At 37.3% G+C, this 17,771-nt stretch overlaps 1 protein-coding gene across 1 annotated transcript in view; it reads right to left on the bottom strand.

Annotated features, from left to right (window-relative positions):
* LOC148019671 (GABA transporter 1-like) overlaps positions 1-17,771 on the bottom strand; it is a 115,670-nt gene that overhangs the window by 90,077 nt on the left and 7,822 nt on the right. The window contains exon 2 of the mRNA XM_087700803.1: positions 17,483-17,713. Within this exon, the coding sequence (XP_087556929.1) occupies positions 17,483-17,713 (231 nt within the window). The remainder of the gene's footprint in view (positions 1-17,482; positions 17,714-17,771) is intronic.

The raw sequence follows: 17,771 nt of genomic DNA on the forward strand, positions 1-17,771 counted from the left end.
AGAAATAGACAAATGATGTATGCTCCAAGAGGAGCTGTCATGAATCCCATATGCACAGTGAGGAGAGTGGAACAACTCAAAGCCTATAAAGCATTGTACTTGACTATGAAATGAACACAATATCATGATGCTTTGTACTTTCAGTTAAGTGTCTATCATTGTCGATTCTACACAAGATTGTATTTATGAGTCCAAGCTAATCTATCTTGGAACCTAGTTCACTTGTGTAATAGTTTGTCTCTACTTGTCCATGTCATTATGAACTTGGTTTACATCTTCGATCCACCATAGCTTGTGTCATGTCCTAGATCCACATCGTTTAACATGGTATCAGAGCCCAGTTGGGCATGGCACAGCTCACACTCTGAATCTCCAGTCTCCCTTCATCTCTAGTGATCTCTAACCAGCCCACATTCAGCTCATATCTTCAGTTTCAACTTCAAATCTCAGTTGGACCTTGTGGCAGCCATAGCCAGCAGCACCCTGTCATCTTGAAGCTCCTGTATCTCACTCCACATACCAAATCTCTCTGAGCTTCCTTCTGGAAAGGTGTTCCCCACCTCACAAAGCTTCCCTGTATCACATCAATCCATGAGATTTGGCTATCTGAACCTCAGCATTGTCACTATTGTCAGTTGCTGCCATAGCCCCAGTTTGTGGCCTGCAGGACATACCTCACTTTGAGCTCTCATATCTCTCAAACCATGCAATATTTCAGTGTGCTTTCTTAAGGAGGATTGATCTTCTACTCAAGGAGCTTCTGCCTATCACATCTAAACCTGATATTGGACACTTATAAGCCTAGCATTGCTGAAATTCGACGTTGCTGCCATAACTGCACCTGTTTACGATTCGCTGATCTGCGTGCATACTACTGTACCCGATCTTGACGATTTTCATGGGGCTCTTGTAGAGCATGGAGTAAGCTACATTTCCATTAAAAAAGTTTTCAAAATGATCAACTCTAGCTCTAGATATCTGAAAAAAACCAGGCCTGGGTCAAAACCCTAATCCAGGAAGCCATAGCCAATCAAGGTGCAAGCTCATTTTTTCTTCAATTTCTCATTCCCTTCAACTTAGGGCACACACTGCCACTCTTATCTGAGTTTGAACTCAACTCCCAGTGAGATTAACACTTCAAATCAACAAGCAAGAAGAAGATCAAGCACCGACATTCAATACTAAGCTCAAGAATAGTATCTATTGATACTCAACTAGTGTCAGTTGACACTAACCTCCTTGTGACACTTCACAAATCCCCCTTGCTGGTCTTTTCTCAGTTAATTGGAGATGCTCAACATGGCAGAACTTGAGCAAATAGCAAAGTTCAATGGAGAAGGCTTCCATGCCTGGAAGGAAAAGACCATGTACCACCTGATGCGAAAGGACTTATGGGACTTGTTTGAAGATGATGCAGATAATAAGAAGGAAGATGAAGACGGGTTTGTTGAAGAAGACTAGTTCAAATCCAAAGAATGGAAGAAGATGAATAATAAGGCACTAGGCATCATTGCTTGGGGATTAAGTGATGATGTGCTACATCATATATCTGGCATTAGAAATGCTAAAACCGCCTGGGAGGAACTTGATAAAATGTTTGTTACTCAAGCAAAGAATTCAAAGGTAAAACTTCTCATGCAGTTTTATAAACTGGATATCAAAGATAGTGCTTCTATGACCATACACATTAATAAGTTTAAGAGTTTAAAAACTCAGCTTGCATCTCTTAAAAAGAATATTGAGGAAGATGAAGCAATAGCCGTACTGCTTGCAAGTGTAAACAAGGATCCATATGAAAATCTTGTGTCCACTTTGAGTAATGTTCCAAGCCTCACACTTAAAGATATTAAGCACTCACTACTCGATGAAGAAGGCAAAGTAAAAACCAAGAATGCAAAAGACAATGTCTCATCATCTAGGGACAATCTTTTGTACACCAAAGGAGCTGCTGGACCTAAAGGAAGAGGTCGAGGATTCATCAACAACAATAACAAGGATCGGATTACATGTCACTATTGTGGTAAGACTGGCCATGTAGCCAGTGAATGTCTCCACAAGAAGAGAGCCCAACAATTGCAAAGTGATCATCACTAGAACCAATTCATGGAAGAAGAAGAAGAAGAAGAAGAAGAAGAAGAATATGCTTCCGCTACCATCAACAACTCTGACAGATTGTTTTGAAGAACTTTCATTGTATCTTTCATATGTTTTTCCCATAGTGGATCTTTCTTTTCCTTAGTGGATTTGATTTGTACAACCCTTGCCAAGATGTAAAGTCTCAAGCTTCAACTTGACTAGGTTGCCTATGAGCTAGTCTTCCGGGCCATGTTATCATGAAGGGGGGGCAAAAGCCAGCAAGTGTAGGGACTCATCATTGAGGGGGGGTATTGAGAAATAGAAAAATGATGTATGCTCCAAGAGGAGCTGTCCTGAATCCCATATGCATAGTGAGAAGAGTGAAACAACTCAAAGCCTATAAAGCATTGTACTTGACTATGAAATGAACACAATATTATGATGCTTTATACTTTCAGTTAAGTGTATGTCATTGTCGATTCTACACAAGATTGTGTTTATGAGTGCAAGCTAATCTATCTTGGAACTAATTCACTTGTGTAATAGTTTGTCTCTACTTGTCCAAGTCATTATGAACTTGGTTTACATCTTTGATCCACCATCGCTTGTGTCATGTCCTAGATCCACATCGTTTAACAAAGATAAAGTAAGGAAATGAACTCATTGGTTGGACTTAACCTTGGTAGAGTTGGAGAGAGTCTAGAAGGGGGGTTTACTAATCTAAATTGATGTATGCCATGCTCACCATGGCTTTGATACCATGTAAAAACATGGATCTAGAACATGGCTTGAGGTGGAAGCTATGGAGGTTGGAAGAGAAAGAGTGAGTTCATGAAGACACTGACATGACTGACTGTTGTTACACAAGTGAATTAGGTTCCAAGATGGAAGCTTGGACTCATAAACACAATCTTGTGTATAGAATGACAATGACATAGAGACTTTACTGAAAGACAAAAGTACTATAACATTGCATTAGAAAAGAGAGAAAATACAATGCTTTATAGGAATTTAGATGGTAGCACTTCTCTTATTGTGCTTCTAGGATTCTAGTCCTAAGCCCTCACTACTCCTTCCAAAGAGATTGAAGTAGGTGTGATTGTAAACATCTCAACACTATAAGAGTCAACATTGCCTTGCTAAAAATCATGGTTACAAATATTACCATGCCCATCTTTATTAAATGATTGACCCACAATATTTATTTCTACTAAAGATTGGCTCAATGGCGTATGGCTTTTCCAAGAGCCCTTAGAATGTCCACATTACTCAAGAGGTGTTCGTGTGCTCCAACTTTGTTTAATACTTATAAGCTCCAACATTTCCAAACAAAGAATTACCTAATTCATAGTTGTCTTGTTGCAAAAAAAACTTGGCCATAATCAATTTTACCCATCCTCAAATATGACCTCAAGTTCTATAATTTTAAAAATTCTACAATGCCTCAAATATTGATAAGCAACTAGTTATCTTCCCTATTGTTTCAAACAAATAAGTTGGTGTACTATTGAGCTAAAAGTGGTAATTAAGCCCTTGACATATTATTGAAGCAACTACATTCTTGTGGATCATTGGATATCATAAGGATAGCAAAAGGTGGTTCTCAGAAGCATTTTGTAAGAAAAATTAGTCTCCTTTTTATTTAGAATGATTTGAAGAACCAAAAGGAAATTGAGAAGAGTAAGTTCATTACTCTATGTTGCCAATCCAAAGTTTCTTCCTTGAACAAATTATAAATGCAATTTTGGATGCAACAAATATTGCAGTAGGACACTTAGAGTTGGAATGTAGCTTTTAGGTGCCAGTTGTGCTAAAGAGATGATAACATTTTTCTCAATATCAAGATGAGCCAATGCCACAAGCAAGTGATCTAGCAAGTGGTGTCATTTTGCCACAAGGTGCTTCCCAAAAGCAATGTGCTAGCTCCTCTACCAAAGCTGATGGGATAGCTCATATGTTTGCTCATGGGAGGCTATTGCAAGATTAGTGTGGTCTCTTGAGTCAATTTGGGAGAGAGACATTTCTAGTTGTGAACCAGATCCATGGGTCTAGGGTAATGCATTGATCAATCTCTGCATTAATGTGCATATGAGATCACAAATATTCCAACAAATAGCTTGAATGAGTTTCTTCCTCTCAAAAAGTTAAAATTCTTGCTCTGTTATTTGCATGCCACTTCAAGTAAAGTTGGGACTTCCAAAAGTGCTAATACTCCAAATGTAGGTTCAGCTAGTCTTCCAATCAAACTTGCATATACAAATGCACAAAACTTCATTTGACTACTAAACTACTGCAAATGTTGCTTTGGGATTTGGGATTAAAACTATTGAAAGAAACTCCTCTTTTGCTCAAAATTCTTTGAAGCATCTTCCTCATGCATAACATACTCATACAATTATTAGGAGCATAAATGTATCTTCACATTGGTGATTGCACACTATTAGCCCTAGCATCAACGTATCAAGAAGAAGCTCTTCACAACTAGAACTTCATGTAGTTACAAAACTTTGAACTAGACAATGTGACTAATAGGTTGTAGGTTTTCCTTTTGGTCTCTAGTCTCATAAGGTCAAGCTAGCTCGAAGAAGGAACCACATAAGAAGCACATGCCTTACAAACAAAATATGCTTGTTGAAAACAAGCTCTTGTTACTGAAATGAGGGATGGCTACTTCAAGCATGCATGCCCAAAATAACTATCATCTTTTTCAAATGTATATTCAATAAATGCTTCTAAATTGTAGAATTCCAAAATCAGAACAATTGTCGTCTTTCTTAAATGCATATCATTAAATGCTTTTGAATCGTAGAACCCCTTTGATCATAAATCTAATATGATGAAAACTCCAACCCTCTTAGATGAAGCAAGTGATGACTTGTTTTCTATGTATATCGATGTGTACAAGCTTAGTTCATATTCTACATTATATATAGCATTCTCTAGCTCCAAGTCTTTGTCAGATGCCTAGTTGTTGCCTCCCACAAAACCCCACCATATGGGAAGCATATCAATTGAAGGTGTGTTAAGTGGCTCAGAAAACACCAAGGGTGCAACTGGAATGAATCTAGATTAATAACAAAGGACTAATATTATTGAGTCTAATAGAGCCATCACTTGGATGTTGTACTATTGAGTGGAGATATTAATCCCCTATACTTGATCAATCAAGCTCCTCTGGTGGATTAAGGAACATGTTGAAACTTTTCCTTACTACTAGCATACATTGGCACTTTAATAGCTATTTTCTTCATGAACAATCATATCCCTACTCACTGTATATAAATGAGGTCCTATTGGACCTCATCAAATTTTCAGATGCTATTTTAACTTGATTCAAGGTTATTTATATGAGATGTTGGTATCATTGCTTCTCCAAGATTCACTCGATGTCAAGCATGACTTTGAGATGGTTGTTTTCTCATTGTGCTGCTTCTTAAAATGAGGAAACTCCCTATCTACCTTTGAGTGCCTTAAATTGGTGGCCGCAAGGTGCTCATTGTCAGATCCCTTCTATTGTAGAGGTCTTCCAGAGAAGCTAGATGTGTAATGAGGCCAAAACTCTAGTCATCCTAAAAGGAGAAGTTGATGGGCCTCCCATGGATATTGAATTTAAAATGTCTAAAATTGCAAGGAGTCCAACAATTTTGTTGTAGCTAGAAGTTGACAAGAAGCATGTCATATTTGTAGCCCAAATTATTCAAGAACATAAGGGAAAGTTTTCTCCTACTAATAGAATGGGCATAAGTCAATGTGTTTATCCATTGATTTCCTTAACTCCATATCAAGGAAACTAGACCATCAAAGTGAGGGTTACTTCAAAAGGCCCTATGCGTAGCTTCAAGAATATCTTTAATGTAGAATTAACTTATGAAGATGGTACCAAAATTAGAGCCACTATGTTCAAAGAGGCTAGAAAAAAATTCTATCCCCTTTGTGAGCAACACAAACCCTCACATTTAACTATAATTAAATAATCTGAGAGCCCAAGTTCTCCTAGGTCCTACTTGACCATGGAAGAAACATCTTCTTTAGTACCCTGAAGTTGTGCATCAAACCTCTACTGATAATTTTATAATAGGTTCATAGACTACCAATCATTCATCTTATATGGTAAATGTTGCCAAGACGTTTTTGAAGGAGAAGAAGCAATAATCCTCATATTTGTTGAAGAAGAAATTGAAGTTTGTTGAAGTAGCATCAAAATACTTATGGACTTAAATTTTGAGATGCTTGAAGGTTGAAGAACCAATGGTAGGCCTCTAAAGTAAGAAAGAAATTTTTCTTCAAGAAATGGTGAGCTTAGTTTAGTGAGAAAGAAAGTATTCTTCAAGAAATGGTGAGATTAAACTAAGATTTCATGGCACTCATTGACATATTAGAGCTAGGGTTTAAAGACAAGATAGAGCTTGAAAAGAGTAAGAGAATGGCTTCAATAGTTATCAAATAGACCAAGTGTTTGAAGAATAATAGTTCAATGGTAATCCTTTCTCTACAATGATGAAGAAAAAGACAAGAATTAGTGTTGAAAATCAGTGAAAAATGTGTTGACTACCATGTGGGCCACGTGGTATCTTGCTCCAGTTAAATGGTGCTCTATAAGCTCCAAACAATGTTTAGAATGCCTTTCTATTGCCATCAACAAGTGATAAAAAATGTGGAAGATATAATAATATTTGTGACTAAAGGTTTCACAAAATCTTGAAAGCGGAGAAAAATAAGAGGTTCTTTCAAAAAGTATCTATGGTTTTAGTATTTTCTAATTGATGGAGTCTCCTTTTTGCAAAGGTACCTATAAAAATGGCTTAAATTTTGTCTAGGATCTACTATTTTGATCTAAAAGCCTCCATATTTTTCCCAACCTCCTATGGAAACTTTCAAATATGGATTCTTTCAATTGTAGATGTCCTACAAGTCATTGCTACTCATAATCCATATCTTATACCTATAGTACTTATTTGAAATAGAGTTTTCTAAAATGAATTTTTGAGAAATGGATAGAGAAAAATAGCTAGAGTGGATAAAAAACCTAAGGCTTTGATACCACTTTTCATGAAGGGACCTAATAGGAGAGAGAAATTCTAGATGAGGGGAGATAAAGACTAAAAATTGAGAAAGAAAGATATGAAAGAAGGTGAGAGATTGTTGGTAGGCATGAAAGGACATGACAAAAGCTTGGAAACTAAAATGAAAGAATTGTATTTTTTTCTTAAAAAATAATGATGTACATATATCCTTTTATATCTTTTATATGCCCCTAGTTGAGTTCTTTATAAAGTTTCATTCATCAGCCATATGTGAAAAAGCTATTTTTGAGATCATAATGATATACCCAAATCCAAGTGGAAGATGTAGGTGTTGGTTAAAGGTTATCATTGTTAAGAATGTTAGATTAACTAAGAACATGAGGATCCATGGTACCCCCAAATTTTTACCAACATGGCATGCATAATTCTTTCGTTAATGTTTGTATGAAATATATATTTAGGCTACTCAGAGATCTCATTGGATATACAACAATTCTAGCACGAGTCTCAACAACTAGTTTTAGGCTTAATGATAATGGACATATCTACTAATTTTATTAATGTTGCAATGCATTTATATTTTATGAAAATAGTTTCCTCAAATTGTTTTTGCATTGTGTAAATAAAATATGTGATTGAATTTTATACCTAATGGGATAATTAAGAAACCCATTTTCATATATTGAATTCAATGTGCTAGGTAACCAGAAAATTAAGCAACCCCATCACAAAAATGTTGAGATGGCAACCTCAACACGTGTGGATATTGATAATGGATTGCCTAGCTACATGGGTTTGGATGTCTACACCTAGCATGTCGATGGTCATTATGATCCTCACATGGCCAATGACTTATGACTTGCTATATTTAGTTTGTTGCACCTATCTACAGAGCTGGCATAGTTATAGTGTGAGTCAATTAGTACCGTTAGTTATATATTGTTTGACTTAGTAGGCCACTTTTCTTTATCTTGTATCTTATTTGTGTAAATTGTATAGTGTGTAGAAGAAGAATAAAAAAACTAGCAAGAAAGTATTTTGGCCTCCATCTCTCTTCTCGTGTCATTGAGTGAGCTTCCTATTATGTGTATGATGTGTGTTTGGCGCAGCAACTCCAGCAAGTCCCCCCCCCCCCCCCCCCCCACCACATGATTCTTAATATGGTATCAAAGTGGCACCACTAAGGATGAAGTGAAAGAGAAGAAGCAAGAATTCAAGCAAGAAAGAAGATAAGAAGCTCTCCCATTCTTCCACTATTTCTCTTGGATAGTGCATCTAAAGGCACCAGAAGCATGGTAGAGTGAAAATGTGATCTTATTGTAAGATTTGGTGTGCAACCAAAGTACTTATATTCTACAGATAAGCATTATAGTTCTTACCTACTGTTTTTTTCGGCATTGAGGCCATTTTGAGCCTCGTTTTAGAGTTGCAAGGTTATAGAAAATAGTTTTAAGAGAGGATATACTACAATTTTGGCTATATCAATCGAAAGTGGATGCACATGTTGCAGAATTCAAATCTATAATTTTTAGGGTGTTTGTCAAAGAACACATAAGTTTTATTTGCAAACAAGTTATAGATCACATGTACTATTGAGCAATCAATGAAAATTGTTACTTGGTGTATTGCTATGCACTTATTGTGAAAGGTTACAGAAGACTTGCTTACTATTCTAGATTATTTTTGTGATAATGGCAAAGAATAGTGGAGATCCTATCATTGAGAAGTTAGATAAGAACAAGTATTCTTCATGGAAGTTCCATCTGACAAACTTCCTCACAAGAATGTGCCTTTATGAGTTCATTTCAGATGAAAAAAAGGAGCCGAGCTGAGTATCTCTGAGACCAAAGATGAATTAAAGGCATGGAAAGAATGGAATACAAAAGACAAAAAGGTAATGTACTAGCTATCTGTAGTTATTGATAATACTATGCTAGGACATACAAAAACTTCACATGTAGCTTGGACAATTTTTGAGAACGTGTTTTCAGTAAATACAAGGGCATGAAAGATTCAACTCAAGTAAGAGTTGCATACCTTGAAGAGAGGGAAAATGTCTATCAATGAGTATGTTTTGAAGGTGAGGGGCATTGCAGATGCTTAAGCAGTGATTGATGAAATGTTTGATGATGATGATTTGGTTTCATTTACTTTGGATGGCCTTAATAATGAGAAGGCTTAGAAATTATTTGTCACTTCTAAATATGTATGGAAGCCATTTCTAGATTTTGATGAGTTAGTATCTCTCATGATCACCGAAGAGATCAATATGCAGGATGACTCATTTGAAAGAAATGATGAATAAGTCCAAGAGATCTACTCAAGTTCAAGTTGGGAACATGGCATATCCTCTTTAAGGGACCGTGGCATGGTACATATTAGTGATAACCAACAAAATAGATTAAATTAGTAATTTGGTGAAATATAAGTTTCAAAAGGCCATGGAAACTTTAGAGGTAGGGGGGAGCTCTAGAGGAAGAGGTGGATAGCAAAACAGAGATTTTAAAAATTCTACTATTTTTACTATTATTGTGGCAAAAAGAGTAATATTGTAGTCCATTGTTATGCTAAGAAGGATGATCCCAACAATGGTAAATTACACAACAAGGAAACTATGCATCATCTTCATGATCAAATAAAGATAAAAATGAGCATTTTTTCGTTATGCAGCATATGATGAATGTTGTTACAGAAAAGGGGACACATGATGATGTATGGTGTACCAATTTATATGCATCTAATAATACGACTAGTCATGTTGAATGGTTTAGAGAGATGGATGCTTACAAAATCTATGCTATATGTAGATAGGTGATGATTCATGCCACCTAATTTCACACATTGGAAATATTCCCTTGTCCTTGCATGATGGCTAAACAAAGAGTCTATCAAATGTATTACATGTGCCATCAATCACAAAGAATTTAGTGTCTGCTGGTTAGCCAAAGAATTTAGTGTCTGCTGGTTAGCCAAATGGTAAAGCAAGGGTTGTAGGTTCTATTTAATGCAAAATGTTGTTTTGTAGAAGACTTTAATAAAAAGTATAGGTGGTCGCAAAAGGAAGTAGAGTTAGTTGCATGTTTACTTTAGATGCTAGGATTCTTGAAATAAATGCTACTATGTATGCTAAAGAAAAAGGAGTGGTTGCAAATATTTAAATATGGCAAACGTATTGGACATGTAAATGTGCAAAGGAGGCTGAAATTAATGTAGTCCAAAGGATTGGTTACATGGTTGCCTACTTTTAGAGTTGCATAATTTCATAAAATGTATAAAGCATACTTGTTTGGTGAGCAGAAAAGACAACCTTTTTCACATGATAGAGATATGAGCAGAAATATACTTGATGTTGTGCATATAGATATTTGGGAGCCTACATAGAATGTATCTCTTAGTAGCAAAAAAAACTTTGTCATGTTTATTGATGATTATTTGTCAAAGAAGTTACGGGTATATTTCATGAAGGAAAAGAGTGATGTATTTGAGCACTTCAAATCTTTCAAGGCTGTTGAAACAAAAACAAGCTTGAAAGTACTTAAGTGCTTGAGATCAGATGGAGAGGGAGAGTACCTCCCTAATGAGTTTAGTAGCTTCTTGAGGTCTCATATAATAAAGAAAGTTTACTTGTAGGTATATCGCATAGCAAAATGGGGTTGCATAATAAAAAGATAGGTATATTGTAGAAGTTGTACAAGTATTGATAACTGAATAGAGTATGCCAAAATATTTTTGGTCTAAAGCTCTTTATACTATTGTTTATATTATGAGTGAATAGAACTCCCATAGCTGCAATTCATGGGATGATCCTCGAAGAATGCTTTAGAGGCATGAAGCCTAATGTGTCACACTTGCAAGTGTTTGGTTGTATTGCATATCTTTATGTGCCAGATGAGCTACAAAAGAAGCTTGATCCAAAGGTTGAAAAATGTATTTTGATTAAATGCTCTTTTGAGCAGAGAGGGCATCATTATTTTTATAACCCTATTACAAGTGAGTTCAAAGTGAGTAGGGATGTTATTTTTTATGAGATGAGCAATTGGTATATATATATAGTAGTGATGCATTAGATGATGATAATGATCATGATAGTTATGTGTAGAAATAAAAGTAAAAAATACAAAGTCTTAATGGACCAAAAATATCATTTGATACTACATCTACAGTTAGCCCTTGGTCTAGAAGACTAAGGATTAGCCCCACATCTTCATGTGGATCTATGAGTGTTGTAAGTAAAGACAAAGAAAATAAGAAAGTGTTGGATGGTAATGATGCATCTACTAGTCATTCACATTTTGATGGAGATTTTAGTGGTTCAGAGAGTTTGGATGATGAGCTTGGTGTTCCTTTAGTCAAGACACCAGGTGTATAGAGAGTACATGGTAATGTAAAGGCTCCATTAGATAATCCAATGGTACACAAATCTAGTATGGTCAGATACCCCAGTAAAAAAATTGGTTTTATGTAGCTCACAATTATACTTATGATAAGCCTACTTGTTTTGAGGATGCTATTGGTCATGCTCATTGGGATGCAAAAATGGATGAGCAGAAGGTTGCATTAGAAGCCAATAAGACTTGGGATTTGGTACCATTGTCTAATGGCAATAAATCTATTTGTTGTAAATGGGTTTACAAAAGCAAACATAATGTAGATGGTTTTGTTAGCATGTATAAGGCTAGGCTAGTTGCAAAAGGCTATGCTCAAACATATGGCATATATTATGAAGAGACATTTAGTCCAATTGCTGGGATGGAAACTATTATATGTGTGATTGCTTTGCTAGTAGCCAAAGGTTGAAATTTCTAGCAAATGGATGTTAAGAATTCCTTCTTGAATAGTGAATTGCAAGAAGAGGTATGTATGGAGTACTCAACATGTTATGAGGATTTAGAGCATCCTACATATGTGTGCAAATTTAAAAATGTGCTCTATGGGCTAAAGCAAGAACCTAGAGCATGGTCTAACAAGATATCAAAGAGTATCTTGTCAATATTGACTTTTATATTTCTAACACTGATCACTCACTTTATGTGAGAAATGGAGATGCAAATTTGGTCATCAGAGTCATCTATGTCGATGACTTGATTATTACAAGTGATAGTGACAATGGGATTGCTAAAGTTAAGGACTTTTTGAAAAAAAAATTGAGATGAAGGATTTGGGCGAGCTCAAGTACTTTCTTGGTATTGAGGTGATCATATGTGATGATAATACATGGCTATCCCGAAGGCAATATGGCTTGGATATGTTATCCAAGTATGGTATGACAATATGTAAGCCTCTTTTAGTACCATTGGAGGAAATGAAGCTGAGTGCTAATGTTGGGCATGAGATAAAGATCATATTATGATTGGGAGGATAGTAGAGAGTTTGAATTACATGATTATCACAAAAGCCCAAACTTGAGCTATACTATTAGCCTTGTCAATCGGTTATACAGATGCTTAGAAAGCCTCATTTGGATGCATTTAGATGCTTATTAAGGTATGTGAATTCCACTTTACATTACAAAATTTTTACTGAGATAGGTAAGGATATATAGGTGTTTGGTGAAGGGGATGCAATGGCAGTGGAGAAGGAGAAGAGGAAGATGCGGGAGAGAAGAGCACACACAATGTAGGTGCTATCCAACTGAATTGACAGCCTTATTGCACTATCATATTATATATGAATAAACAATGGGCGGTCACAGTATACACAGGTAGGCCCAGAGGCCTTTTCCCCAGCAACCTCTCACTAAAAGGCCAATGTGGCTAGGGAGTGAAAACAAAGAAAAGAAAAAAAAAAGACAATGTGAGGAATCATAACATCTCACCCAACGCCCAATTGGAAAGCGAGCTGTGCAAGAAGTGTCAAGAACCTCTGCAGAAGAAGAGTCAAGCATCCTCGAGTCCATGACATCCAGGAGATAAGCAATCTAGCAACTCCATACAACAGAGCAATCCAAGAATGCTTCTCATGAAGCAAGCACAACTCATCAGTGCACGGCTGTAAAGCACCAGAGTCGCGCATAGCATCAGCGTGGCGCATATAAGATAGTGGAGAGCATTCAAACTCTCCAGAGTCAATCACTGAAGGAGGGCCAACATCCTCGACACTCGTCCAACGGGGTCTCAAGACTACATGTGGCCTCAGCGAAGCAGAAGACTGACATATGGCTGGCTATCTAGCCTGCAAAACTACAAGAAAACGGCTCTCATGAGCCTGCAAGGGATCTAGCAACTGACCACTAACATCCTGATCCTGACTATTATGCATAGCTACGTCATCTGGGCCAATAAGTGCCTCATTTTCAGCATAAACAGCTTGTTGTAATGGCACTGTAGTTGCTGTAAAATCAACCATAAAGCATACTAAACACTCATCAAGAGGGCTAAGAGGTGTCTGCGTTTCATAGAAGACAGCATGACGGCTACATATGACTTGCTGGGCATCCAAATCCCATAATTTGTAGGCCTTAAAGTCACCATCTCCATAACCAAGGAGGATACATCTACGTGACATAGGCTCATGTGGCATACGTATAGATGCTTGGCAGCCAAACATCCTCAAGTAATCATAGGAGGGTTGCATGCCACTCCATGCCTCATGGGGTGTAATACCATCCAAGGTCAAGCATGGCATCCTGTTAACCAAATAGACTGCTGTTATAAGGGCCTCAGCCCAAAAGCCATAAGACAACCCAGTTGTGGTAAGCATAGAAGCAACCTTTGCCTGCAAGGTCAGACACATGCCATGAGCAATCCCAACCATGTCATAGATGAAATGCCAGCTACAAAGAAGTGACACTCAAACCCAAATCGATCTCTAATCTCATCTCAAAAGCATTCCAGAGCATAAACAAGACATGTGGCATAGTCCAAATACATCATGACATCATACTTAGTAGTCAGGAGCACCCCGTAACCAATAGGCATAACCCAACTGTAGCATAAATAGCTTCAGCCTTGAAGTTTCCAGTAGCATATAACCTCTATAAATTGAGCAAATCAGTGCTCAATCCAAGCTCAAATCCATAGGCATACATTCCCGTATGTATAGGCACCAACTGGGCATAATCGGGCATCAAATGATAAGACCTGTAAGCATAAAATTGAAGTAACAGGTGGCTGCCCTATTTTGGACAGATCTAGGATTGTTCAAAATAGTCAATGGCTGAGCTAAATCAGCTCCAAATGTGTCTCACATAAGAGGCATAACATCCACAAGTGATCCGGTATCAACAAACATCAGTAGAAGCATCACATAAGCCATAGACATACAAATACATGTTGTCTCAGACTTGAAATCTATTGTAGAATATTCTATCATCAGAATTTGGAAAATCCAACATCACCATCGCATTTGGAGCATGACAAAACCCCAACTTAGTCTCTTATCTTGCCTGAATCGGGTTCCGAATGCCCGAGATATGACAAAAAAATTTGATTTTTGGGCCAGACTTTGAAACATGCGCAAAAAAAATGTGAGCTAGCTGGGGGGGTCTGCTATCCTATGTGTCAACAATGGGGCACAAATGGGAGCCAAAGAAGGCCTACACCAAGCCTCAACAAGCCTTGATAGCCTGGAAGCAAGATCCAGGTGAAGGAAGCTCCAAGAGGTGTCAGCTATGGCTCCCCACAACCTGTGAAAACCCTGTTGAGCTGAAAACTGAGTGAGAATGAAGATCTCATACCTCATGTGGAAGGCCGGGATGAGCTCTTGAAGACCTGCTCTGATACGAGTTGAAGGGGACGCAATGGCAGTGGAGAAGGAGAAGAGGAAGATGCGGGAGAGAAGAGCACACACAATGCAGGTGCTGTCCAACTGAACTGACAGCCTTATTGTACTATCATAATATATATGAATAAAGAATGGGCGGTCACAATATACATGGGTAGGCCCAAAGGCCTTTTACCCCAACATTTGGATGCATAGATGCAAATTGGACTAGTAGAATGTCAAATAGAAGATCTACTAGTAAATTCATGTTTTCCCTTGGTAGTGTAGCAATTACATGGAGCAACAAAAAGAAACCTACAATTGCTTTATTGAGTGCTAAGGAGGTTGAGTATAGAGGTGCTACTATGATAGCATGTGAGGTAGAATGCCTATAAAATTTATTGGGTGATTTGGATGTGTAGGGAGATTGTCTAGTTGTCATTCACTATGACAAGATGAGCAGCATATAGCTAGCTAGGAACCCAATGTTCCATGCTAGGACAAAATGCATTGAGGTGTAATACCACTTTGTGAGAGAAAAGGTACTTGTAGGAGAGATTGACTTGGTATATTTTACCAAATAGTTGACATTTTCAGAAAGGCATTGGGTGTAGAGAAGCTTTGAAAGTTTCAAATCTTACTTGGAGTTGTAGATATATAGTTGAGCTAGAGGGGGAGTGTTGAGATGGTAAGCTCAACACATGCGAACATTGATGATGGCCTACTTGGCTTGATGAGTCTGCATGTCTATACTTAGCGTGTCAATAGTCATTATGAACCTCACATGGCCACTGCCTTATCACTTATTATATTTAGTTTATTACACCTATCTACATCTAGCATAGTTATAGCACCATAGCTGATTAGTATAGTCAGTTATGCATTTTTTGACTTAGTAGGCCACTTTTCTTTATGTTTTATCTTATCTATTCGCTGTGTACATGTAGAAGAAGAAAAAAAAACCAGCCAGAAAAGTTTTGGCCTCCATCTCTCTTCTTGTGTTCTTGAGTGAGTTTCCTCTGGTGTGCATGGTGTGTGACTAGCATAGCAACTCAAGCAAGTCCCCCCACCACATAGTTCTTGATAAAAAAGAAAAGCGAGAGGGCGGTTCTTTAATGTATCCACATCTCAATAAGGCAAGAGGTTTCCCTCAAAATGATAAATTAGGAGCAAGCTTCAGAAGGGTCAAAACATTGATCATCATAGGAAGATCATCTTAAAATCAAATCTCATGTTGTTTTAGGGGGAAGGGATGAGACTTTACCTTGTGGATAAAGAAGTCGATGTATTAGCTCCCCTTTGTTGTTCACTCTCTTTGAACCAAGTGCAACAAAAGATCACTTCAATTTGAGTTAATCTGCATAAGCAACTTTTAGTGATGACCAATGGTAGATAAACTTTCAGATGACCTTAGTCCTTTAGGTTGATTCTTGTGGGAACGGGATGGAACTTTCCCTACAAGCTAGATTCAAGTGATCTTAGGTGGCAAAGTCTACGATATTCCAAGGGAGTTGTAGATGGCATCACCTAGATCCTTGGCTACTAAGATCATGCTATCAAGGGAGCATTAGATATACACATATACACACTATCTAGTACTTGCTTCCAAGAGTGTTACAATTGCAGCATTTGAGATAGCTTGTTTATGCAAGCTACACTGATTTAGGATTGCAAGTAGACAAGAAGGCTATTGTCTACTTAGTAGCACTTGATCGGCCAAGAATCCAATGTATCATATATGGACCTAACACATAGAGATCCATTACCATTTTATTCAAGAGCAGGTTTTTGCAAGTGATATTAAATTGGTCATTGCTTCAGGACTATGCCTAGAGTACACAAGCTCACTCTAAGATGACAGGAGAGTGTTGAGATGTCAAGCTCCACATGACTCGGCATCCACTACATGCCTTGTTGATATGGTAGGGATTTAATACTCACACTAATGCATTCAATGATTGACATGGAGGATATTCCAATGAAAGTCCATTCTTGGTCATGGCACATTCATTGTGCCATCGTATCTATCCTTAGTTGGTTCAAAATTAGTAACCATATGTACATATAATTTAGTACTTCATGTTAGAATTTCATCATATTATAGACTAAGTTCTTTTTCGTCAAATAAGAAAAAGAAGAAGATTTTAGTCATACTTCTGTGTGTGCTATCATTGCTCAAGTCTCCATCATGCGTGTGTGCACTTGGTTGCTCAAGTCTCCATCATGTATGTGTACATTTGGTTGCATTCACCTCTCTCTCCTCTTATCTATTTTTAATAGGTGGGGAGGTCACTATAGTAAGTATATAAGTATATCATGTGGGATTAAAAGAAAGGATTTTTAGAATATATTTTTTTGTAAATTTTTAACATACTCAAGGGTGCCATATATAGGGGTTATTCATAGATTGAATAGAAAAGGGGTGTGTTATATACAGAGAAATTTCATAAATAAGGGTCTTTTTAATAGGCCTTCAATGCATGTGATATAGAGAGGTTATATGTGGTGGATGTTCTAAGACTTTCAATCATACCTTGGGATGGTTATTGACATATATATTGAGAAAATATGGCATAAAAAATAACCATAGCAATTTGTGAGGTTGAAATATGCATATGACTAATTTTTAACATTGATAGAGCATGGAGCATATAGAAATGTTAATGACATGGTATACTAACCAAGGATTTGAGAGGTCACATCTTGATATCTTAAACACCTTTTTCCTTGCTTTTCCATGCGATCCAGCATAAGGATCATGATGTAATAAGAATAGAATGAACCTATGGCAAAGAAGAACAAAAACAAGACACCTAGCTCCCATCCCAAGGCAGCCATAGCAGCTGGCAAGTTGGGCGTTGATGCTCCAGCTGTTCCTGTTGTGAGATGATATCCCACATGAAGCCATGTGACTGCAAAAGTTGAAGTTGTTTTAGAAACATGATACATGCATCTATGTAATATGCTTGA

This window comes from Lygodium microphyllum, chromosome 19, assembly GCF_053477565.2.
Source record: "Lygodium microphyllum isolate KBCC chromosome 19, Lygodium_microphyllum_v1.1.10, whole genome shotgun sequence".
NCBI classification, from domain to species: Eukaryota; Viridiplantae; Streptophyta; class Polypodiopsida; order Schizaeales; family Lygodiaceae; genus Lygodium; species Lygodium microphyllum.